At 36.2% G+C, this 25,942-nt stretch overlaps 1 protein-coding gene and 1 long non-coding RNA gene across 3 annotated transcripts in view; one reads left to right on the top strand and one right to left on the bottom strand.

Annotated features, from left to right (window-relative positions):
• Positions 1 to 3,590: 3,590 nt before the first annotated feature.
• Positions 3,591 to 8,062, bottom strand: LOC125257570. 2 transcript variants are annotated; one of them, XR_007182419.1, is made up of 3 exons: positions 7,826 to 8,062; positions 5,594 to 5,646; positions 3,591 to 4,904 (listed from the first exon to the last, which is right to left on the bottom strand). It is a non-coding gene; the product is annotated as an uncharacterized LOC125257570 (long non-coding RNA). The 2 variants fall into 2 exon arrangements; XR_007182418.1 differs by lacking the exon at positions 5,594 to 5,646.
• Positions 6,934 to 25,942, top strand: part of pfkpa (phosphofructokinase, platelet a) — a 37,738-nt gene continuing 18,729 nt past the window's right edge. Inside the window, 13 exon segments of the mRNA XM_048174012.1 lie at positions 6,934 to 7,189; positions 11,875 to 11,948; positions 12,713 to 12,790; positions 14,259 to 14,448; positions 14,711 to 14,876; positions 15,010 to 15,054; positions 15,209 to 15,317; positions 18,618 to 18,713; positions 20,572 to 20,664; positions 21,168 to 21,293; positions 21,611 to 21,675; positions 23,108 to 23,177; positions 24,949 to 25,095. Of these exon segments, the coding sequence (XP_048029969.1) occupies positions 7,099 to 7,189; positions 11,875 to 11,948; positions 12,713 to 12,790; positions 14,259 to 14,448; positions 14,711 to 14,876; positions 15,010 to 15,054; positions 15,209 to 15,317; positions 18,618 to 18,713; positions 20,572 to 20,664; positions 21,168 to 21,293; positions 21,611 to 21,675; positions 23,108 to 23,177; positions 24,949 to 25,095 (1,350 nt within the window). The 5' untranslated portion in view covers positions 6,934 to 7,098.

The raw sequence follows: 25,942 nt of genomic DNA, 5'->3' as shown, positions 1-25,942 counted from the left end.
ATAACACACTCTTTTGATTCGTTCGGACAATTCACTCACATGACAAAATAGTAACTGGATAATTTATTAGACAGAAAACAAACCCATGTGAAAAATAAGTGCACTTAATTGTATTAAATGTGCACTTAAAATCTTTAAAGGATATTTAAAAAAAAAAAAACTGTATCACAAAACTGTACTTGCAGATAATAATAATGAAATAAAAGGCTACTTAAAGAGAGTTCACTTTCATGACTGTTTCTTACACTCAAGTTCACTGAAAAAACACACACTCAACACACTTAATTTTGTATGTTTTAATAATCTTTTGTCATGCTTTATTTTGATGTTTTGACTAATATACTAAAGCATACGTAAGTACTTGATTACAATTTTGTAAAACTAGAGTGTGATATTAATATATTTTAATTGTACTAAATTGCAACTTCATTATTGCAAATGTGTAATTACAAATTTATTTAAGTACATACAAGTTTCAGTAGAAACTGCATTAAAGTATATTTTAGTTTACCATAAATGCTTGTCAGTACATTCAACAGTACGTTAACTATATTTCAAAGACAATAGAAGTAATTATGCAATGAAAAGATGTACTTAAGTCTTATTTAAGTGCGTCAAAAGTTCATTTGCATTTATTGGAAATTTTTAGATGACATGCAGTTAAGAAGCACATACAAAAGACCTGAACCGAAAGTGATGCGACCTGTTTTACAGAATACAGAAGTTTGTTGCCATAACTTAGAAAAAGGAGTTCTGCACAATAAACTAATGTGACAATTTCGATTTTGATTGACTTGTTTTTGACATCTGTTCACATACTGTGTCTTACTGCCCCAGCGGGTTTGAGGATTTACATTAATTGTGGCTCTTTCTTGAAACACTGACATCACTGTTGTGCTTGGAAGATTGTTTAGAATTCCTATCCACTGCTGGGATTTTTAACTGAAACCACAGACGGTTTCAAAAAAAAAACAAACAAAAAACATGCAGGATGCCATATATATATTTATTTTAATTCAGTCCCAGACTTCTGGAATTTTATTTATTTATGAAATTTATTTATTTTAGTAAAAAAAAGGCAACTTCTCACATTCAACTTGTTAAGTTAACTCAACTTAAAGGGGTTAGTTCACCCAAAAATGAAAATTCTGTCATTTATTACTCACCCTCATACCATTCCACACCCGTAAGACCCGTAAGATTAATCTTCGGAACACAAATTAATATATTTTAGTTGAAATCTGATGACTCAGTGAGGCCTGCATAGGGAGCAATGACATTTCCTCTCTCAAGATCCATAAAGGTACTAAAAACATATTTAAATCAGTTTATGTGAGCACAGTGGTTCAATATTAATATTATAAAGCGACAAGAATATTTTTGGTGCACCAAAAAAAAAAAAACGAAATAACGACTTATTTAGTGATGGCCGATTTCAAAACACTTCTTTAGGAAGCATCGGAGCGTTATGAATCAGCGTATCGAATCATGATTCGGATCGCGTGTCAAACTGCCAACGGCTGAAATCACGCGACTTTGGCGCTCCGAACAGCAGATTCGACACGCTGATTCATTTATGCTCCGAAGCTTCCTGAAGCAGTGTTTTGAAATCGGCCGTCACTATATAAGTCGTTATTTTGGGTTTTTTTGGTGCACCAAAAATATTCTTGTCGCTTTATAATATTAATATTGAACCACTGTACTCACATGAACTGATTTAAATATGTTTTTAGTACCTTAATGGATCTTGAGAGAGGAAATGTCATTGCTGGCTATGCAGGCCTCACTGAGCCATCGGATTTCAACTAAAATATCTTAATTTGTGTTCCGAAGATAAACAAAGGTCTTACGGGTGTGGAACGACATGAGGGTGAGTAATACATTACAGAATTTTCATTTTTGGGTGAACTAACCCTTTAAGCCTTCAGTATATCTATCTTCAGTCTCATATCCTTACCTGTTCTGCACTGCCGCTCAACTTTGCTTGCTTTCCACAAATAAAGACTGTAATTTTGTACTCACCTTGTCTGCCTTCTTCTGTTTGACAGATTTATTATTAGTATTATTATTATACTCTTAAATACAGAGGCAAACATTTTACCCCAATAGGCAAATATATTGCATACAAAATGACAGCTAAATAACAGTGACAACAACAGCAGCAGCAGCAGCAGCATAAATTAAGCCAGTAATTGCAAAGCAATCCTCATTTTTTTAATAATAATAGTTAACAACTTACCACATAATTTTTTCCAGCTGCAATGCATGCTGGGAAATGGCACTACATTGTTCAATGTAAAATGGTTTGTTCAGATAACTCACTTTGGACACATTTGGACAAATACTTGAGAATCTAAGTAAGTCAACAAAGCAACTTTTGTTAGCGCCATGTTTAGTATAATCATCTTTGTTCAGCTACTTTTTTTGAAGAACATTTTATAAGTAGTATTTTTACAGTGTGGACACTGCTAATTTTAATAAATGCCTTTGAATATTGTTGTGGTCAGCTGTGGAGCCAATAAAGTTTAGAATCACTTATCTAAACAGTGAAAACCAGATCGTTTATTTCTTCTTTGATGCCTCTTCTAAATAAATAAATTGCCTCTGGACACAACTACTGATAACATGAGGGATAAAAGTCATCCTGACCAAGCACTTGGCAGCTGAAGATCAATAGAGTCAAGGTGCTAGTCAGATAACTGTTTCAGATCAGATCAGAGTGCTGGAGCTTTTTTCCGATTCGTTTGTGCAAAAATGCAGTTGCAAAGTTGTTCTTTATTGTTTTTATTGTTGCTAGGGTGTTGCTATGTAGGTGGTTGCTGATGTTGGTATGATTGCAGTAATATCACTCCTTCTCCTCAACAAGCACCATGACATGTACTTTCCACATTCTAAATAAAGCACTAACCTGCATTTTTGCTGTCAAAATTGCATCACCGGGGTAGATTAATGAATAGATACAATATTTCTACGTGGTTTCCAAGAAAGGTGCTCTGCAGTGCATGTTGGGACAGGCTTTATTTCGTATAGTGGTGTCTTCTGCATGGAAGAGCCTGTTTTTCTCCACTGGATTTCAGTTTTCTTTTCCAATAATGGAGCTTCGGCTCAGTGCATCATCACAATTTCCAGGCAAATAGTTACATACGTTTCAAGTAAACAATGGTTTAGTGGAGGTTCAAACAGGGATTCCACACCGTTTGACTGCTAAATTTCCTTGAGCTTCCAGTCATTCATGAATTTATATTTAAATATATACATTTTATTTATTTAAAATGTTGAAAATGTTGCACTGTTTTATTTTTATTAAATATAAAAATTTCCATGACTTTTCCAAGATTTGTTTTTAATGATTTTATTGATTTCTATGATTTGGCCTGGAAATAACACTTTTCAAATGTCAAGTTTTCCCTGACTGTAAGGACCTAAAACTATTTGTGCAGGATTTGATTGTGCAAAACAATGTTTAGTGACAATCTTTGTAATAAATGAACGTTTTTCACATTGCTTTGCGTATGCTTCGCCACATGGTGCATGTTGTAAGAGGCCATTAAGAGGAAAATGTGCAGTATATGCATCTCCACCAACTGCTGTTCAGTTCCACTAAAGTGATTCTCTTGTGTCAGCATGAACAGTGAGAGCACTTTCACTTTCATTTCCAGCTACAGGCCTTCCAACTTTCACCATAACACGTCACACGTTTGACATGAGCAGGGAACCTTCAGTGCCGAAGGGAAAAGAAATGACGTCAATCAGAACAGAACAATGCATCTTAAGCTTTTGATAAAATGATGCTTTACCGTTACACCTGGGTGACTTTTCTCGTAATACATCTCAGCTTCTCGTACTCACAACGTGCGATCATTGTTAGTAATTATGTAATTACTATCAAAATAACTGAATTAAGTTCAACTATACTTGATAAACCAAAACATGCATCTGCCTAATGCATTTATGTGCATAGCTTTTCCACTACATATTTCCACCTTTCCAACAAAAAAATATGGATAATGTGTCTAAAGTTTTATGAATATTGTTTAAAATGTTGCTTACTCATTATTTTGATGGACATTCTGTTCATATTTAAACTTTATTAACTATAAAAACTAGCTTCCGGCAGACGACGCATCGATTTTGTGGTGGAAGAGTGACCTCTGACCTGATGCATGACGCAATGATGAACGCGGAAACGCAGAGGAGAGAGCAAAACAAAACACCGGTCACGAGTTAGAAGTCTAAAACTATCATTTTAGAGAGAAATGTCAGAGGATTTTGATATAAGAGGAGCTTGAGTTTGTTGACCAGCCCATTTGTTTGAACCGCAAAGACATCTAAGCTTACGATACTCATACATTGCATGTAAAATGCAATTTAAAAATGGACATTTTTCTTACAAAAATGCATCGCTTCACTTCAGAAGGCCTTTATTAACCCCCTGGAGCCTTCAAAAATCTGAATGAGCAAAAAATGGAAGAGCAAGGATATTTTTAAACTGATTGTGTTCATCTCAAAGAAGATAGTCATATACATCTAGGATGGCCTGAGGGTGAGTGCATAAAAAGATTGTTTGAAAATAAAAAAAACATCTAAAATATATTCAGAAATCATATTTATTTAGTGGAAAAGCAGTTGCAACGATGCTGTAACATGCCGCCCACAGTATCAGTTAAACACCCCCACACTTTCACACTGACAGGAACTTCCTCCAGGAATACCAGAATTTAGGCATTCAAAAAAGATGTCCTGTTTCATTTTTACCTTACCTGACAGGTGTGGTCAGTGTTTTTGGCCCGTTTCATTTTGACCCAGCCTGACTGACAGGTGTGGTGTTCAGGTGACATTTCTCAAGGTATAAAAGACACAGCACAATGTCACATCAGCATCTCACAGCATCTCATCTCCACTGCCTGAAGCAGAACAACAGAAGGTGAGAATTTTTGCAAACTTTGTCATTTCATGTTAAGTAAAATCTTTTGCATGATTGTGTGTAAATGTGATTAAGATTCTCACTCTTCCTTCTATGCTTTCAGAAAATATGGTCTGGATTCGAATCATCGTCATTTGCATGTTCATATCTCTGCTGCAAGCCCATAAGGAGTGCACAAGAGACATAAAATGGGGACATCTCATTCAGTCTTTAAATTCAATGGTGAGTGTCCTTAATACAACATAACTCTGATTTACCCTGTGTATTTTCTGTTAAACTTGCAACATGAACTTAACATACATGCTTTGTCTTTTCAAAGGGCACTGCGATATCTCACGATTGTGCATTTGATTATGAAGAAGACAGTCTGTGTGATCCACGTCACCTGCTCAAAATGGTTCGTACATCTGCAATCCTTCTGTATGTTGCTGATACAAGGTGTTTTATAGAAGTACAAAAAAGATTAATGTTTTGCTATTCACAGGTGGATCATAATGCAATCCTTATGATCGACATTACTAAGAAAGCAGAAACAATGTACAGGGAGAATCCGAAACCACAGGCGTTTATTGAGGCTCTTCATCACACCCGTCATACCCTGAGCAATTGTGTAAGAATCACAAAAAGTTATAATACAGTCACATAGCTTATTGTCAACATGATAATCACGTTGTCTGTATTTCTTCGGTAGGTTCATCACTCTGACAGTGTTGAAAAGGAACCTGTGACCACATGCTTCAACAAATTAGAGGCTTTTCTTAAGAAAAAGGTAAGAGTATCTATCTATCTATCTATCTATCTATCTATCTATCTATCGTATTATCGTATCTAAATGTCTATATATTTCTATTGTTTTCAGTCCCACTCACATTGTGCATGGGAAATCATTAATTCAAAACTGAGGGAGATTCTTCAGAGGCTGGAGAAACGCTCCGTCAGAAGGCGCCGTTAGAGACTTTATACATGTCTTTTGATGCATATTTTAAAAATAATATCCATATTTTATGAAATGTACATAATATGCAAAATGTTTCAAAGTCTGTTGAGTCATAATTGCTGTGTGAGATAAACTTGATTGATATATGTATTTTTTTCTACTATTTTTAAAATAAAATGATGTTATGAAATGCACATATTGTAATGCACAAAATGTTTCAAATTCATATTTTGATCCATGAACAGTTACTGTGTGAGATTATTGTGTACTTTGTATATTCTAGATTATTTATTTTTACTGTTAAAATGTGTCTTCATAGTGCTGTATGTCTATATGATCTGTACTTGAACAAACATAATAAAGAATATGAATTAAATCTCTTTTACTATATTACTATCTCTTTTAATATTTATTAAATTTTATATATATATATATATACATACATACACACACACACTGTAAAATTGATTTCTTTTTCTTTTGTCAAATCAACTTAAATAATCAACTTAATATAATCAACTTGTCAAATCAACTTAAATAATATAATAAATGTATAATAATACAACTCAACTAAAATAATAAATGCCATTTGATCAGGTAAGAATAGCCTACATCAGAATATGGTCTTCATTCTTAGAAACAATTTGTTTCAAAACGGTATTTGTTGTCATTCATTATTTTCAAGAAGACATACTGCATGAAAATGATGCTTCTCCAGTGGAAATTCCCTTGCAGTTCTTATACTAACCAACAGACGACAGCATACTCTAAAAATAACGTTTTAAAAGCTACCAAAATGACTAGCAGGATTGTAATAACGCCAATGTTAAATTTAATTTCTAATTTCATTGCACGGCAAACAAAATTATAAGTGCAAACCTCCCAGAGATAAACTTACTGTAAATAAAATGTTCAGTTACCGGATATAGTAGCAGGACCATATTTGTCCAATGCAAAATTATCGTCCCGTCTACATCATCTTCCTACACGGAAACGTCGCCGAGAGCGTCTACTATTGGTCAACATTCTGACAAGAATGCGTGATCTAATCAGCCATTGGCTGAGAACGCTGTCAATCACAAGGACTGTGCTGCAGGTTGAGGAGAGGACGTGCAGGAGGAGACCGCTGGAGAGAGAAGAGGAGAGGGGAGGATAGAGTCCCCCAACCGGCACACTCTCATACAGAATTTAATTTATTAATTATAGTTTTAACATATTATAAATATTAAAAGGGAAAATGGCTCAGCCAGACAATAAGAAGTTCTTTGAGAACCTGACGGGCGCTGGGAAAGCCATAGCAGTGCTGACGAGCGGAGGAGATGCGCAAGGTACAGTAGAAGAGCACATCTCATGACTGTAATACTCGATTATCAGTGTTATATTCTATTAAAGTGTTCAGAATCATCTCTACATTGTATTATTGTGACATCTGATGCTGAATGTTGTACAGTGCGGTTCACGATATCATGTTAAACGGACTGTTTGAACCTCATACTTGGATTTGCTTCTCGTTAGGATGGATGAAAAGGCCCTTGAGGGTCTGAAGGGATGGAAATGTAACCATAGGTTAATCACAAGGTCATAAATATTGCGTAGCGATACGTTTGAATGTCACATGGTTGACGTTTCATAGTGTCTGTCATCAGATCCACCACAGCTGGCTGTTCAGCTGGCTGTTTATTTATTACAGTCTACGGTTCAGACTGGCTAATATTAGTAAAAATGCAGGTTGAGATGATGGTGATGAAGCATACATACATTTGGGCTCCTCCTGCCACATTATGGATGAAAGTGAAGCTTTCATTTCTGTCATATAACGGTCAGATTTTTCTCACGTCTCTCTATAAATGTCACTGCATTGCGGAATCATGTGACCTTCACGAAGATCACGTCCAGAATCGAGCCTAAAAGATTCGTATGCTAGCTTATGTTTGCTTAATATTAATAATCTCCACATCTTTTACCTCATGTCAGCGCTTTTCTGTCTGTCAATCATCGATATGAAGATTTGGCGTCTTCAACCAGGAAGTTGCCGCGCTTTTCACCGTCACTTTCGCATGTTTATCGCGTGCGGATGCTTTTTAAAAGTCATGTTTGTTTCTTCATTAAACGATTGTGTAAAGAAGAGGTGATTTCAGGTGACTGTAGGGTGTTTAGAGGATGCGTACGTGAGGGTGAGGAGCCGCGTTTGAGCCGCCGAGATACGTCACAGGAAAGTGAGTCATGTGACCAACGCGCGCTGCTCATAAACCGAAGTCACGTTTCACTCAGTCATGTAAAACATCACATCTTTGCTGTAAGGATTGAATACGAGCATTGAATACTTTAAGAGGATGGTTGACCTTTACAATGACTTTTGTAACCCAGTCTAGTCAGGATGATTCAGTCATATTAAACTAATAATAATAAAAGTGGTTAGTGTTGATGTGCACGTGAAGTGCACTTTTATAACCAGCTTGCAAAGATTGTTAGTTTCTTTAGAAATGACAATCTAGTTTATGAGATAATTTCAGGCACTACTGAAAGAGGAGTGTGCTTAATTATATTGAATGTGCTCTTGTACCTCTAATCTTAAAAGTATATTTTAAGAAACTGCACTTCATATAAAAATAATTTAATAGGTGTACTTAAAGAGAGTACACTGTCACGACTATGTTTCTTAACACACTTAAGTAGACTTTTTAAAAAAGAGCACTTTATAGTCTAATCATTTTTTAAGTCATTTTTTTTTTGTGGTTTAAAGAAGTACGCTTATTTTCATGTAACAATAAAGCATATCTATCTATCTATCTATCTATCTATCTATCTATCTATCTATCTATCTATCTATCTATCTATCTATCTATCTATCTATCTATCTATTCTATTTGACCTACAAGTTTCATTAGAAATGACAGCGGATGTAGGGCAGGCTGTAACTTATTCACAATTCATGTCCTTCTTTCTTCAGTCGAAAAGAAATTACGGTTTTTGCTGAAAACATTCCAGGATTATTCTCCTTATAGTGGACTTCAATGGCCTCCAGACGGTTGAAGGTCAAAATTAGTTTCAGTTCAGCTTCAAAGGGCTTTAAACGATACCAGATGAGGAATAAGGGTCTTATCTAGAGAAACCATCAATCATTTTCTAAAAAAAAAAAAAAATGTAAACAATTTAACCATAAATGCTCATCTTGAACTAGCTCTCTTCTTCTTCTTCTTCTCTATTACAATTCCAGCAGTGTAGACACTAAGTGTATTACTGCCCTCCTCAGGTCAAAGTTTGAACTAAATTGTCATGTACAATATGCTAGTGCAAGTACATAACAGGGGTTATGTACAGGGCAGTAATACACTTAGCAGTGTCTACACTGCCAAAATTGTAATAGAGAAGAAGAAGCGAGCTAGTTCAAGATGAGCATTTATGGTTAAAATGTATATAATTTTTAATTTTTTTTTAGAAAATGAGTGATGGTTTCTCTAGATAAGACTCTTATTCCTGGCCTGGGATCGTGTAGAGCTCTTTGAAGCTGCACTGAAACTGACATTTGGACCTTCAACCATTTGGAGGCCAGTTGAAGTCCACTATATGGAGAAAAATCCTGGAATGTTTTCATCAAAAACCTTCATTTCTTTTCGACTGAAGAAAGAAGGACACGGACATCTTGGATTAAATTATCAGGAAATTTTAATTTGAAAGTGAACTAATCCTTTAAGTATAGTATTTGTAAGCATATTATTTCTGTAATAAATACTCTTTTTAGAAGTATGCTAAAGTGCTAAAGGGACTTCACTGCAGCTCACATGAGAAATGCAAATGTTCTTGTTTTGTAAGTTACTGTGTGGAAAAATGCACATATAATTTCATAGTAGTTAATGAGTCACCATAGATGCCATGTGTCACTTCTGTAGTGACTCTTATCTGATGTAACTTACATGCAATATTAGTCAGTTCAGAGGCTTGTATACCTGCATGTTTCTCAATCAGTCAGTAAATGTTATAGATGAATTCACTCGTTGACACTTTAGATCACTTTAAAGCAGCTGCAGGACATACATATCAGGACTGCATTCTTTGTCTGTTTAGATAAACTGACAGTGACAGACTCAAAAGATTGAGCTCATGTTGACAGTCATTGACGCCTTCAGTCATTGATTTGAGTTTTTTGAGTCTCTTTTGACATCAATCTTAATACTTTGTCTGGCGAACAATGAAACAGGTGGAAATCCCAAAGACTTACATTGTAGGAGGAACACAAACTAGCATATCAGAGAGACTCTTGAGCACCTGCATTGTTTTTCCCATATGATTTCATTTCTCCCACAGAACACAAAATAAAGGGGAAAACATATGAAATGAAGATTGTTTTCTTAGGGCAGGGCTATTCAATCTTCTATCACAGACCCTCAAATATGATCATCCACATGCAAGCAACCCCCTTCCTAAAATTTAAAAGGCAGCTATATATTTATCTTCATGTATAAATTATTACTGTGAAATACTGTAAAAAATAAATTTAGTTTGTATTACATTACATCATTGTGTTTTTCCACTGTAGAACTGTACTGTAAGAAGTTAGATGCATTTTATATTAATTGTAATCAAAATTAATTATGCAATCAAATCTTTCAAATTGTTATTCAAATTATTTATTTATTTATTTGTTAATTTAATCAATTTATTTAGTGACAGTTCAATTTTATCTTTATTTATTTTACATTTTACACTGCTTTTCTTTTTTATGTAAATTAAGCTTTATTTTGTAATTAAATTGTTTTTATTTCTTTATTTTAATAAATTTAATAATTTATTATTTATTCATTTATATACATAATATTTATTTAAATAATTTGTATCTATGTATTTTAATCAAATGTTTTCATTTATTTATGTTTATTTAAATAAAAATGCATTTGTTTATTTTTAATTTATTTAAATAAGATTCATTTATTTAGATTTATTTATTTATTTATTTTTGGCACACTGTTTTAACTCTTCCACAGACCACTTAGCACTCCTTAGTTTGAAAACTCCTTAATACTCACTTAAACTCTAGTTTAAATTAATATAAAGAACTTCTTATCTATAATAACCTCTGGAGAGAAATGGCATAGACACTGGACAGATATGAAACTTTCTATGTGTCGAGTGCCTGTGTTTGTGCACGCTATCAGATTGACTAAAATGCTGCACATTTGGCTGTATGCAAATGCTAAGCGTTCACATCCGAACTGAACGTGAAGATTAACAGTAAATAATGACACAAATGACAGCTTGTTTGTCACATAAAGCTATTATATGACTTCAGAGGACTAGGGATATATAGTGCATGAGTGTTATGAACTGATGTTATGGTGCTTTTCCTTCCTTTTTGAAGCTTGAAAACACCAGTTTTTTTTAATTTACATGGAAAGACCACGGAAATCAATTTTCACGTTTTCTCTTTTTCTGTATTTTTCAGAAGAAAAAAGTCATAAAGTTGAGTGAATTATGAATTCATTTTATTTTTTGGGTTACTGTCGATTCAGTACAAATTCTTTCTTAAAACTGCTGAAATTTAATCACCTACAATATTTATCCTTAAACTGTGTTTGTGTTTTTAAGAAATTGAGCTGTTCTGCTTTTCACACTAGTTCTTTCTTACTCATTTCTTCCTAGTCAGTTGTAATGTGTTGTGTAATAACAGATTTCAGTGAGCAAATTATATTAAACCAGATTAAACTTTTTTTTGTTATGAACATCACTCTAGCATACAGAAGGACTGTATTGAGATTGAATGCTATATTTCTAACCCATTGTTCGCACAGAGAGGTACTTTAAGTTTGAAGTCCGAGGCTAGCAACAGCTGACCAAATATGGCAGAAAATGCCTCCAGAGAGGCCTGCAAGTTTTTATAATATGCTGCATATCAACATTCCAGTAATCCTCAAATTACAATATCAAGTGCAAATCCTCAGTTCTAACCTGTTTTCCCAGTATTATGCTATAGATATCACTCCATAAATTGATTTGTCTGGTGTTTCTCTTCATCCAGGGATGAATGCTGCTGTCCGGGCTGTTGTCCGTATGGGAATCTATGTGGGAGCCAAAGTCTACTTCGTTCATGAGGTCTGTCTCAAGTTAATTCATACAGAATTCAGATGATACTAGAAGATTGGTATGTCTTTACAAGCTGTATACATTTATATTGATGTGTAAACATTAATAAGACAAACTGGTGTCAGTGCTGTATAACATAGGAGCCTAATGGCTCTCAATGTTGCCGTTCACCCTTTCCAAATGGCCAATCATTTACTGCCAATATAAAAATGTTACTACTCAAGACGTATTATGAATACACATAGCCTTTTTAGTCATGGATTATAAATAATATGAATCTACTTCAGAGTTATTGGCATAGCAGAACTGTTTTGAATTGAAGGCTCATATATCTGGCCTCATATAAACATGATTTTTCCTTTAGCATCACATGGCATGTAAGCCCCGAGATGTCTGGCTGTGATAGGCCAAATATCTTCGCCCACTGTGCTCTTATGCAACGGCTTTAGTGAAGAACCCACACATCCATTTTCTCCTGATTCCACCCTCATTCTTAAAGGTGAAACGTGTCATTTGGTAAATCGTTTGCTAAGGCAAGCATTTGCAAGTGCTGCTAATGATGCAATAACACACATCACCTTTAATATCAAGATCGTGCCATGTAGAGACATTTTGTAAACACAGTCTTTGCCAAGCCAGATCATTGCTTGCCAATCTCAGTAAGCTGGTTCATATGATTACCTGGAGAATTGAATTCATTTCTGGTGACTAAGAGGTCATTGAAGGATAGGAGGGAGAGGGATTTTAACTGTGTTTGTGTGTGTCTCTTACAGGGTTATCAGGGTATGGTGGATGGAGGCGACAACATCAAGGAGGCGTCATGGGAGAGTGTGTCCAGCATGCTGCAAGTGGTGAGTGTGATGAGATTCATACGGCCCCTCAAAGCACATACCTTTGCCTGTACTGTCACAAGGTTACCAGTTAATATTCATGGTCCCCATTTAAGGCCACATAAAAGTCTTAGATATCTTAAATGATTTAAGAAAAGTCTTAATTATGATTTCAAGAGGTATTTGGGGATAGGACAACAGGAATCACAATACAGCTTAATGTGATTGATTATTTAACTTAAATGTTAAATGTTAGCGATGCAAGATTCAAAGTAAAAATGCAGCGCTGTTGCGCATTCTATAGGCTGGCGGTTTCAGAGCAGTTCACAATCAATGTATACCATGCATTTATGCCAAGCGATTGCTTATGATCAACTCTTGATGAATTATGACAATGTTTACCTCATGGTGTTTATATCATAGATGCAAACTATTTGCCTCTTTCTAATAAACGTGGTTGCTTTGTAAACGGGTTACCAGCACCACCTACTGTCAGAGAGTGGATTTACATTTTCATTCAGCCTGTCTGCTTTTTTAGTTCAGACCAACATGAAAATCAGCCCATATTTTTATGCAGACATCGGAAAAACGTTAATGTGCATAAGGTATATATAAATTATAGTATCACATATATAATCATACATTTTTAAATTAATATACATATGATCATTTCAATCATGACAACTCTGAATAATTTTAGCATGTTCTTGATTATGGCAATTTTAATATATTTGTTCTTGGTGGACTAGATCTGCTATGCTGCTGTTGATTATTGCTGCTGTATGTATGGACTTGCAACTGCTAATAGATACACAGACATGTTGCTGTGAGCATGTAAGATAAGCTGCTGCTGCATAAATAGGCATATATAAATCCCATAGCAGATTTAGGCAGGTGGAGCTGGGGGAGGTGGAGGGTTTCAGAGGAACTCTGATAGTGCATCGCAGGACTAGCTTACAGCAAACAGTCAACCAGTTTAAATGTTGAGCAAGCAATCTCATTGGCTGCAGGATCAGCAGAGTCCAGTCAGCTTATGTCAGGCAGTAATGATGTGATTGCTTGAAGATTGCATGGAATCAGCCTGCGCCCTCTAGAGTTTCATGCCTGAACTAGATATTTATAATGTTGATTTTGATCCATTTTCTTAAAAAAATAGTTTAAAGACTCAAATGTGAGGTTTATCATTCTATAAAAGTTTTTGGCTTTGTCAAAACTAGTATTATTTGAATTTGCATTATCAAAATCATTATATTCACAGTCATTTTACTTTTAGGATGTTAACATAGACATTGCCCTACATTACCCATATGTTATTAATTTTATAAGTCTTAAAAAAGTCTTAAAAACCTTAAATTTGACCCTGCAATCGTGACCACCCGTGATCAGAAATTGATGCATTTAAATGTCACAAGGTGCTCTGACCATTCAGCAAACACCCTTTTCATTCGCATGTTTACAGGGGTTAAGATTTTGTGTGATTGTTTTTTAGGGCGGCACTGTTATCGGCAGCGCACGATGCAAAGATTTCCGCTCGCACGAGGGTCGTCTGAAGGCGGCACATAACCTGGTGCAGAGGGGCATCACCAACCTGTGTGTGATTGGAGGAGACGGCAGCTTGACTGGGGCCAATCTCTTCAGAGAGGAGTGGAGCGGCCTGCTGGCAGAGCTGGTCCAGCAAGGTATGATCTGCAGACACATAGTAAAAAAATAGTTTATTGAGGATGTTGTTTGTTTTACATACAAATTTACACATAAAGCATTTTAGCTGTTTAAAACCTTTACTTGAATTGATTTTAATTTAGAAAATATCAGTCAAGAACTTTTTTATGATTTCAATTAGGCTTAAATTAGCCAAAAAATAAAGATCAAACAGAGCAGATAGAGAATTTGATCTTCTAAGCTTTTACATTGCATTTTGTTGCTGTTTTTTTTTTATTGTAGGTCTGATTGATGAGGAGGCGTCTCAGAAATACTCTGCTCTTCACATTGTGGGTATGGTGGGCTCTATTGACAATGACTTCTGTGGCACCGACATGACAATAGGAACAGACTCAGCCCTTCACAGAATCATCGAGGTGGTGGATGCAATCATGACTACAGCTCAGAGGTACTGCAACAGTCCATAACAAAGCAGAAAATTTCAAAAGTTACCAGATGTACCAGATGTTTTTTTGTGCAATAATATGCCTATTTTTGAACGATTCCCATTTATTGGCTAAACATTTTTTTGTGGATTACAGTCACCAGAGGACATTCGTGCTGGAGGTGATGGGCAGGCATTGTGGGTAAGATTATTACATATTATCACCAGCTATTTTGGCCTGGATTTGGCCAAAAACATATTAATGACATGGTTTTTGTGCTTGATAGTGAAATGATGCTGTCTACTGTCAAATCAGACACTGTATTCGATATATCTGTGTGCACTTGTGTATGAAGCTATCTAGCATTGGTGAGTGCCCTGGCATGTGGAGCTGACTGGGTGTTGATTCCTGAAATGCCCCCTGAGGATGGCTGGGAAGAGAAAATGTGTGAAAAACTCTCTGCGGTAAAACAAAAATACATCACTTCTCAGTTAATCTACATGCAGCACACACTTGATATACTTCTTATGTTATAAGTGCTCACGTTTTCATTCGGATTAATTCTTACTAGTTTTTTACCTGGGAAATTGTCAAAACCTTTAAAAGTATGCTTGTGGTTGTACACAGTGTTGGGGAAGTGACTCTAAAACGGTAGCTTATTAAGTAAATTAGATTAACTACAGTTAAGCTTCACTTATGATAAAGTAGAATGTTCACTGGAATTTATAGCTTTACATCACTACTTGTTAGAGACGTAGCTTGCTCAGTTAAGTAAACAGACACACTACTTGAAAACAATAAGTTAGCACATCACTACTCTACAACATTGGTTATACATACACATTTACAGATTACATATGGTATTTATCCCAGAGTCATCTGTGTAAAATTAATCATTTTTCCACTAGCCCCAAAATGTATTGTTTATTTGAGCATATTCTTTATGTAACATGCCTATGTTTTTGTGGAACAAATGTGTTCACCGCCCCAGACTCGATCCAGAGGTTCAAGGTTGAACATAATCATAGTCGCTGAAGGAGCCATTGACAGACATGGAAAAGCTATTACTTCTAGTATAGTCAAGGATGTGAGTACTGAATGTTTTCAAAGGGAGAGAGCAAAAATCTGGAATCCTCTAGAACTGGAGTTGCCCATCTCTAATAAAACTAAAAAAAAAAGGTGCAAAGATTTGCTGCAAAAACATGCTACAAATTCTACTACATGCCACACTGTGTACAAGGGATTTCACACTGACAGCAATTTGCATAAAGTAGTTGAAAAAGCAGTCCACTAGTCTTGCTGGCCTTGACCAAAAGTACAGTGACTTGGAAACTTTTACCAAAGGTACAGCGACTTCAATCAACAGTACACCAACAGTATATGACCTGTGACTTGGTGACCTCAATTGACAGTACAGCAACTTGCCGATCAACAGTATATTAACTTTAAGACCTTAACTAACAACATTAGCTCTGCGAAGTCTGCGAACAACAGTATAGAGCAAGTGTGGCCAACACCGGTCCTGGAGAGCCACAGTCCTGCAGAGTTTTGTTTCAACCTTGATAAAATCTCACCTGCCGTAGCTTTCTAGTAACCCTTATGACCTCGATTAGCTTGTTCGGGTGTGTTTGATTAGGGTTGGAGAAAAACTCTGCATGACTGTTTATCTCCAGGACTGACGTTGGCCATCGCTGGTATAGACACTTGGAAACCTTGACCAACAAAAAGTATAGCGACTTGGTGACCATGATCAACAGTAAAGGGACTTTTCAGACCAAAAAAGTAGTTACTTTAAGGCCTTGACCAACAACACAGACATCAAACAACAATATAGCTACTTTAGACATTGACCAAAAGTACAGCAACTTGGTGACCTCAACCAACATTATATCAACCAACATTATATGGACAGCCACTTGAAGATCTCGACCAACAGTACTTGGTGACCATGATCAACAGTACTGCAACTTCTCGATCAACAGTATAGTTACTTTAAGACCTTGACCAACAGCACAGCCACTTTGGGACATCAGACAACAGTATAGCAAATTGTAGACATTGACCAACTGTACTGCAACTCCATCCTTATAGTTACTTAAAGACCTTGAAGAGTGCAGCCACTTGGAGTCCTCGACCAACAGTACAGGGCATTGGCAACCTCGACCAAAAGTACAGCAACTTGGCAAACAATTCCAGACCTTGTCCAACAACACAGGCATGTGGGCACCTCGAACAAAAGTATAGCAACTTTGAAACCTAGACCAACAGTGTACGGACAGTGACTTGGTGACCTCTATCCACAGTACAGCAACTTGCTGAACAACAGTATATTGACTTTAAGACCTTGACCAACAGCATAGCCATTTGAGGACCTCGAACAACAGTATAGCGACTTTAAGACCTTGACCAAAAACACAGCCATTTTGGGACATCAGACAACAATATAGCGAATTGTAGACATTGACCAACAGTACAGCAAATTGCCGACCAACCATATAGTGACTTAAAGACCTTGAACAACTGTGCAGCCACTTGGAGTCCTCAACCAACAGTAAAGTGCATTGGTAACCTCAAAGAAATGTACAGCAACTTGGCAAACAATTCCAGACCTTGACCAACAACAAAGCCACTTGAGGACCTCAAACAAAGTTACATCAAATTGGAAACCTCGGCCAAAGGATACAGTCAGTGACTTGACAACCTTAACCAAAAGTATAGCGACTTGGTGGCCTTGATCAACAGTACAGCCACTTGGAGTCCTCAACCAACAGTTCAGGGCATTGGCAACCTCAACTAAAAGTACAGCAACTTTGCGAACAATTCCAGACCTTGACCAAAAACACAGCCATGTGGGCACCTCAAACAAAATATAGCAACTTGGAAACCTTGACCAACAGTATACAGACTTGGTGACCTCAATTCACAGTAAATCAACTTGCTGACCAACAGTATATTGACTTTAAGACCAACATCATAGCCATTTGAGGACCTCGAACAACAGTATAGCGAATTGTAGACATTGACCAACAACAAAGTCAGTACAGCAACTTGCCAACCAAAATTGGAAACCTCGGCCAAAGGATACAGAGTGACTTGACAACCTTAACCAAAAGTATAGCGACTTGGTGGCCTTGAACAACAGCCACTTGCCTCACAGCAGCCACTTGGAGTCCTTGACCAAGAGTACAGGGCACTGGCGACATCAACCAAATATACAGCAATTTGGCCAACATTTCCAGACCTTGACCAACAAAAAGCCACTTGGGGACCTTGAACAAAGGTACATCAAATTGAAAACCTCAGCCAACAGCATATGGACTTGTGACGTGGTGGCCATGATCAACAGTACAGAAACTTCTTGACCAACAGTACAGCGACTTTGGGACATTGAACAACAATATAGCAACTTGTAGACATTGAACAACAGTACAACAACTTGCCGACCAACCATATAGTGACTTAAAGACCTTGAAGAGCAGTATAGCCATTTGGAGTCCTCGACCAAAAGTACAGTGACTTGGTGAACAATTTAACTGAATTGCTGTCAGGGAGAATGCACCTTAACTGGGTCATGTGGTGTAGAGGTTGAAGATCTGTAATCTTGTTATTAATTTGCTCTTGAGCAAAAGTTGCTTCATTAGGAATGGTGTTCCAGTAAGTGTCAATTTCCTTCATTGAGCCAGTTCTGCAGCCGGAATTCCAGCTTTTTGAATCTCTCGCTTTGTTTTTGTCATCAGTTTGTGACGTGTCTCTTACCCTCATAGAAACGGGCAGGAATGAAAAGGCTGAATATCATAATAGTAGCTGAAGGTGCGATTGATCGTAACAACCAGCCCATTACCTCAGAACATGTAAAGAATGTAAGTACATGAGGTGTATAGAGATCCAGCTCCTGCATTGATCCCTGACCTCTCTGAGCTCTGTATGTCCTCCCTCTCTGGCTTTGTCCTGTGTGGTTTGCTTAAACACACCCACACTCTTTTCTGGTAAGGCACTTGTGGTCACCTCTAAACATAACCAGCTATGGCTATCCTCTACTTACTGTATATCTTAACTGCTGCACGGCATCAGTGCATAAGTGTTTTGAATGCTACCTGAAGCAGGAGCATGCACATTTCCAGTGCTTTACAGTTCAGTCTTATCTGTTCTTTTTTTTAGAATACTTTGTGTTGCAAGAAACATTAGGTAAGCGCCACTATTAGTATTGCTCATACTTTATTTTTAAAAACGTCTATCCCTAAATTGTAAAATTCATTGCACATCTTGTCCTACTTTATTTGTGCAACTGACATGAATGATACACTTGCAACAAAAAATTTGAAAAACTTTCCAGAATATCATAGAGACACAGGGGTAATTTACTGCACATGCGTGGGAACCCAAGCCTTATCCTGGCACAAAATATCTTAGAAATATGGGAAATTAACAGGATTTTCTTTACATTTTCTTCTTTACATTTTCATTCAAAAATCGAGTTATAGTCGTGCTTGTGGAAACATTTATGTTTTCTTTGTTCAGATTATTGAGTGAACGGAAGTACATTTCCTCACCCTGAAAAAGGTCCTACAGGAGTTGAATTATTTACAATGTTTAACACAGTCTCTAACACTAACCACTAAAAAATGGGTTATAATTTACTGACTAGCATGCTAAATGCTAAAATGCTAAATTTCTCTATCTCTGCATGTGTGTTGCAGCTTTCTTGTGAATCTTTCTGCTGAATGCATGCAGTATTACCATTGATTTGTGTCTTCTGTGCTTGAACTAAGGTTTATCATTAAATAACTTTATACTGTATAAAATTTAAATTCAGCAAAACATAAAAGAATAGTTCACCAAAAAATGTAATTTCTAGCATCATGTACTCATTAACGTCTCATGTGACATTCTTTTTTCAGTAGAATGCCAAAGGAGATGTTATATGTTAATGCAGCTCTCTTAAAGGGATAGTTCACCCAAAAATGACAATTCTGTCATCATTTACTCACCCTCAAGTTGTTCCAAACCTGTATGAATTTCTTTCTTCTCTTTCTACACAAAAGAAGATATTTTAAAGAATGTCAGTAACCAAACAGTTGATCCCATTTACTTACCATAGTATTTTTTTTTTTTTTTAGTATAGAAAGAAATTCATACAGGTTTGGAAAAAAAAATGAGGGTGATTAAATGATGACAGAATTTTCATTTTTGGGTGAACTATCCCTTTAAATACAATGAAAGTGGATTGTGACCAAGGGCCATCTAAAAAACAAACAAACAAAAAACAAATGTATCGTAAAATTGGTCCATACGACTATAAACCATACAATAGCTTTGTGTTAGGAACAGACCAAAATTTAAGTTGGTAAATCTTTAAGTAAATCTTATAACTACATCTTTTTATTGTTTTTTTTTTTTAAATGGTGTGGTCACAGTTGACTTAATTGTTTGGAAAAGAGCAGCTTGAACATTGATGCTATGAATAACTCCTTTTTTGTTCTGAGTAAATGCCGTATTTCAATTTTGGGTTTAAAATTCATATTTTACTGAGATTAAAAAAACATTATGGAGACATTTTGTTCTTAAAATTCAAAATGCTCATAGACATTTGCTTTATTTGGAATTAAATGTTATCGTGCATGATGGACAAGAAGTTTTGTTGACAAAATATGACCTAAAACCTCTAAATTCCCTTGATTCCTAGAATTCAGGTCTAAATCTTCTTTATTACTCCCACAGCTGGTGGTTCAGCGTCTGGGCTTCGACACGCGCGTGACCATCCTGGGCCACGTCCAGAGAGGAGGGACCCCCTCAGCTTTTGACAGGATTCTGGTGAGAAAGTCTTTGGGATAAAAACAGGAGGGTTGGGGAGGGCTTACATTAAGTACATAAACAGATTTGATGTCCACACGCTGCATGTGCTCCTGGGGAATTGAGAAAAGGATTATGCCGGAACAGAAAGACAAGGTTTTTCCTAAGTGGTCCATGTATTTTCAACATTATGTTTATGAACATCTTCTGTGGCACGCTGTCGATTAACAAACAACACTTACAGTTGCTTGGAAAAGTATATTAACCCTTGGTCCTTGAATAAGCAACAACAAACACAGTCTGCTAAATAACAAATAACACACAAACAGTATTCCCTTTTGAATATCTTTATTGAACACATTCTCAGTGCAGGGAAGAGTATGTAAACCCCTGGCCTAGGGTGATTTAAAATGCCATTTTCTGTTTACATAGAATATGAAACAATTTCTATGCATAAAGCGAAGATTGCATTAGAGCAGGCTAAAGCACTACAGATTGCAATGCTTTTTTGTGTTTGTTGTCAGGCCAGTCGAATGGGTGTGGAGGCGGTTCTGGCGCTGCTTGAGACCACTGCAAACACGCCAGCCTGCGTGGTGTCTCTGTGTGGGAACCAGTCTGTGCGGCTGCCCCTCATGGAGTGTGTGCAGATGGTAAGGCTTGGACAGATGCCACGTCGGGTTTAGTGCTGTGATAATAAAGATCACACTCACGCAGTTCAGCAGAGAAATGAGAACTGAGCATTACTGCAGCACTCATGAATCATTCTGGCATTTGCATCCCTATGAGCTGAATTTAATTGCATTTATTTATATTTAAATATTTAAGAACATTTAATTTAATAAAAAATATGTCTGGACAGGATGATTTACATTACTTCATTATAGTAACAAAAATTAGATTTATTTCAACCCAACAAATCGTATGTCATAAAATCATTATAATGGAAGTGCTTTTGTTTGTCTTGTAGACTCAGCAGGTGCAGAAGGCCATGGATGAGAAAAGATTTGAAGAGGCCGTGCGGCTACGTGGCAGGTGCTTTTGCTACATTTTGTTTGTATCTTGTAGTGTTGCTAACTACTTTTAGTAGCTTGATTGTAGTTTGACTATGAGTGGCATGTAGACTACAATTCTAAAGTTTGGGGTCGGTAAGATTTTGAGGTTGAAATCCCCCGAGAATCGCCACCACCTTTGATATTCAGTGTCCCATGATCCTTCAGAAATCATTCTAATATGCTGATTTGGTGGTCAAGAAATATTTCTTATTATTGTCAATGTTGAAAACAGTTGCGGCATAATTTTTTATGGAAACTGTGATACTTTTTTTAGGATTCTTTGATGAACAGAAAGCTCAAAAGAACAACATTTACTTGAAATAGTTTTTTTTTAATTTTTTTTTATAACAATTTAAAAGTCTTTAAGGTCCTTGCACACCGAGTGTGACTATATGACCTCACGTTGTGTCAATCACGTTTACACTCTGCCTCCGAAACTTTCATCCATCATATTCGGATCTGTTTCAATTTTTCTTTCGAGAGGTGTTTTGACACTTCAGATCCACCGTACAAGCGAACTGCAAAATCCAGAATGGCTTCTGACAAGTTGATCCACTTCGTCTCTCAACACAAAGCACTGTATGACAAACACAGTGCAGAATACATATACATTGGTGGTCTTCTTTTTAATATGTGGCTCCAGTATCGCTAGCAAAGCTTCAAACTGAGCTACGCATCCTGAAGTAAACTTTGAATCGCTCGGGATAATCCCGCAGCTCCTTAATAAGGAGGTGGAACTCTCCTTCCTCTCTACGCAATCTCAGGATTGGATGGACCCAATATTTCCTCTTTCTTTTTCTCTTAAGAAGAGAGAGGACAACAAAATCTTCCTAACTGCTTGAAGATTCCATTTTGTATTGTTTTACGAATTTTTTCACAATGGATTAATTATTATGCATCAGACTCAGTGTGCAAGGCTTCTGTGCGTGACTAATTTTTAGGATGACAAATACGAAAAAAATATATAAGAAAATTAGGTCTAATTATTAAAATGTGAGAGTTCTTTTGCCTTGAAAAACGATATTGGCATTACAATTTGCCATAGGAATGTAAAATTAATTTTAAAAGTTAAGGAAACTTTAAACTGGTTCAAAGTTGTCTACATTTAGTAAATATTCATTGAAAATATTTCCTTGCAGTTTCCTTGTTTTCTGCAGTTAAGGGTTAAAAAAAAAAAAAAAAACAGTTGCTCTCTGTATTTGTTTGCCTTTTGTTTTTTTGAAATCAGACTTAGAAAAATGTATATCAAGATTTATATTTTATCTATATATCGCCAATATATCGGTTATTGGCTTCCAAATATAAAGAATTATCGGTTATTGGTATCAGACAAAATTTCCATATCAGTGCATCCCTATATCATATGTTATTAAATATATCAATAACACTTATTTGTTTGTGTATAAATGCAGGAGCTTTGAAAACAACCTGAAGACTTACAAACTGCTGGCTCACCGCAAACCAGAGTCTGAACTTCCTCACGTGAGTGTCGCATCCTCAGAGGGACACTGTTTGTTTTAGCCTGGTGATCTCAAACACCTCTGTTGACTGCCATCAGCATGCTGTTGGACCAGACTTTGCTTTCACAACCCTCAGTACATGCTGTGAGACAGAATTCCACCCCTAGCAGATGTTTCCTGAGGAAACCAAAATTAATTAGTCCTGTCACACATCCTGTGTGAATATTTCTGCTTGTGGATAGTTATTTTTAACTCTATTATCCAGCTATTATCATCTCAATGTCACGATGTCCTTAAAGGGCCCACTTTTTGTTGTGATCGGGAATTACAATTTTCACATAGTTAATGATAAGATCCATATTAAAGGAAGCAAGTAATATTTAGAGACCATAATATCATAGAGTTTTTGAAATGGACTCTTTTGACTTTGGGCAATTTCCCCAAACACCCTAGGAAATACATAGCAATCCCTTGACAACCATACATGACACATTAGCATCATGGCGGCAACAACAATTTGACAATTTCCCACCAACAGGCTATTTTTGCTACTCTACCTTTAGTGCATCTTTATGCAAATGACCTCTTTTGTGATTGGTTACCCTTCACACCACTTCACACTGTTGTTAATCAATTGCTGAATTTTGAATATTCATTGATAAACAAGTGTAAACATGGTTAATAATTATGATTGTGACATCAATAACTTTTTTTTTTTTTTTTTTTGCCGAATACAAGCAGTTTCTGCAGCTTAGATTTGATAAATAGTCTGTATGGAGCATAACATAATTAAATAAAATAATTATAAATAATTGAAATAAGGAAATCCCATAATTCCAGACATTTCAATAACTGATTATTCTTCAAGGTGTACACTTTTTATTACCAATGAATTAGCATGATTTTTTTTTTTTTTTTTTTTTTTTTTTTCTTCACAATTTCTTCACATAACTAGAACATCATTAGTTCCATAAAAAAAAAAAAAAAAAAAAAACAGTGGATTTTGAATGTGGCTAACATTCTATTTTAGAATGTTATGCAAACTAGTGCATATTTAAATAATGCCTTATTTCCATATTTAATCATAACATTTAAAAAAAAGCTAAAACATTTAATACGTGTGGTGTCTTGCCTTAAAATAATAATAATAATATTTTATTAATAATATAATATTTTAAATTATTTGAAGCTATTTTGGGGGCCCCTTGGCTGAGGTCCTCTCGTGAGTCCCAACCCCCTGGATGAGATGCATATTATGATTTCTGTTGCTTTTCTAAAAGCCTGGTGTAGACCAGAGAACAGGAGTCTTGATTGGAAAAGCTGCTGCATCACAGTCAGAAAAGTCAAAGGGCTGCTTGTCCAGAAGTGTTTAGTCAATAATCATTCTCTCTTGCTCTGGGCTGTGTGTCGAGTTAACAAAAATTACCCTGTGCCTATTGGAATGGAAAACAGATTGATGAATGCCAACGGCTGGTTGGAAACATTGTTAAATTCTTAATAGGCATTGAGTGGTAAAAACAAAAACATGATGATAAATAAGAAGTACCAAACCTCAAATCTATAGACATTTCTGCTAGTTATAAAATGAATACTGCCATTTTAGTTTACTTTTCACGTCAGACCATGTATATATCCAGCAGGACTCTTGTTGTATTTATTGTAGACAACTGAACATAAGTCAATACTATAGCTGAAGCCTTATGCTTGCAAATGCTCGAGAAATGACCTACATGTAATTTACTGTCATATTTGTCAGAGTAATAAGAGATGTTATGTCTTCATCCCCCATTCAGAGCAATTTTAACGTGGCTGTGTTGAACGTGGGCGCCCCCGCGGCGGGCATGAACGCAGCCGTGCGCTCTGCTGTCAGAGTGGGCATCTCCGAGGGACACAAAATGTTTGCTGTTAATGACGGTTTTGAAGGATTCCATAAGGGACAGGTAAATAACTATTTATTTTACATTCCATTTTTAAGAATCATCCAGTATGATTTAAATTCAAGAAACATTCTGGGAGACGTAACGCAAGAACCACAAACAAGCTTTACATATGAACAAAATCTTGTCCCACTTGGACCCCAAGGGGAAACCGTTTATAACGCCAAATCAAAAATGCATATCATGTCTTTTTGTATGTAGTCCTGATTGAACATGTAGATAATAAATAAATAGTAGGATGGATGATAAAAGACTTCTTTCATATGAGACTTCTTTCAAAAACATTAAAGGATTAGTTCACTTCAGAATTAAAATTTCCTGATAATTTACTTAACCCCATGTCATCCAAGATGTTTATGTCTTTCTTTCTTCAGTTGAAAAGAAACTCCGTCTCATTTTCTCCTCCAACTTCAGAATCGTCCGACATCATTGTTTTTGACTAAGTCTTTTAATTAATCATTCTTGGTCAAACGGTTTTTAAAAACTGTCCATGATTCAGTTTTGGGGGCCGCAACAGAAGTTTGATGCTGTCGTGGAACAAGCAACAGCCGGCATTTTTCCTCCTCCCGAGTGCCTCATGTTCTTAATCTCCTCACGTAATGATTAGATTTCGATGACTTACATTTCTTTCCCACCACAGAAACCACCACAGGTTCATCAATGGCGTCAAAATTAATCATTTTTCTGTTTTTGTTGATCGCAAATTACAATGTAGATAAGTAAAACTAGGATGCCGCGTGTATTCAGAGCGCCGCCATTACTGTTTACAGTACATGGAATGGTGCGCTGTGATTGGTTTAGCGGATATATCGCATTCTGCAGAGAAGGAAGACGTTTGTCGCGGTTTTGA

The sequence above is a fragment of the Megalobrama amblycephala genome, linkage group LG22 (assembly GCF_018812025.1).
Source record: "Megalobrama amblycephala isolate DHTTF-2021 linkage group LG22, ASM1881202v1, whole genome shotgun sequence".
Taxonomy (NCBI): Eukaryota; Metazoa; Chordata; class Actinopteri; order Cypriniformes; family Xenocyprididae; genus Megalobrama; species Megalobrama amblycephala.
This window is presented reverse-complemented; position numbering and strand designations above follow the sequence as displayed.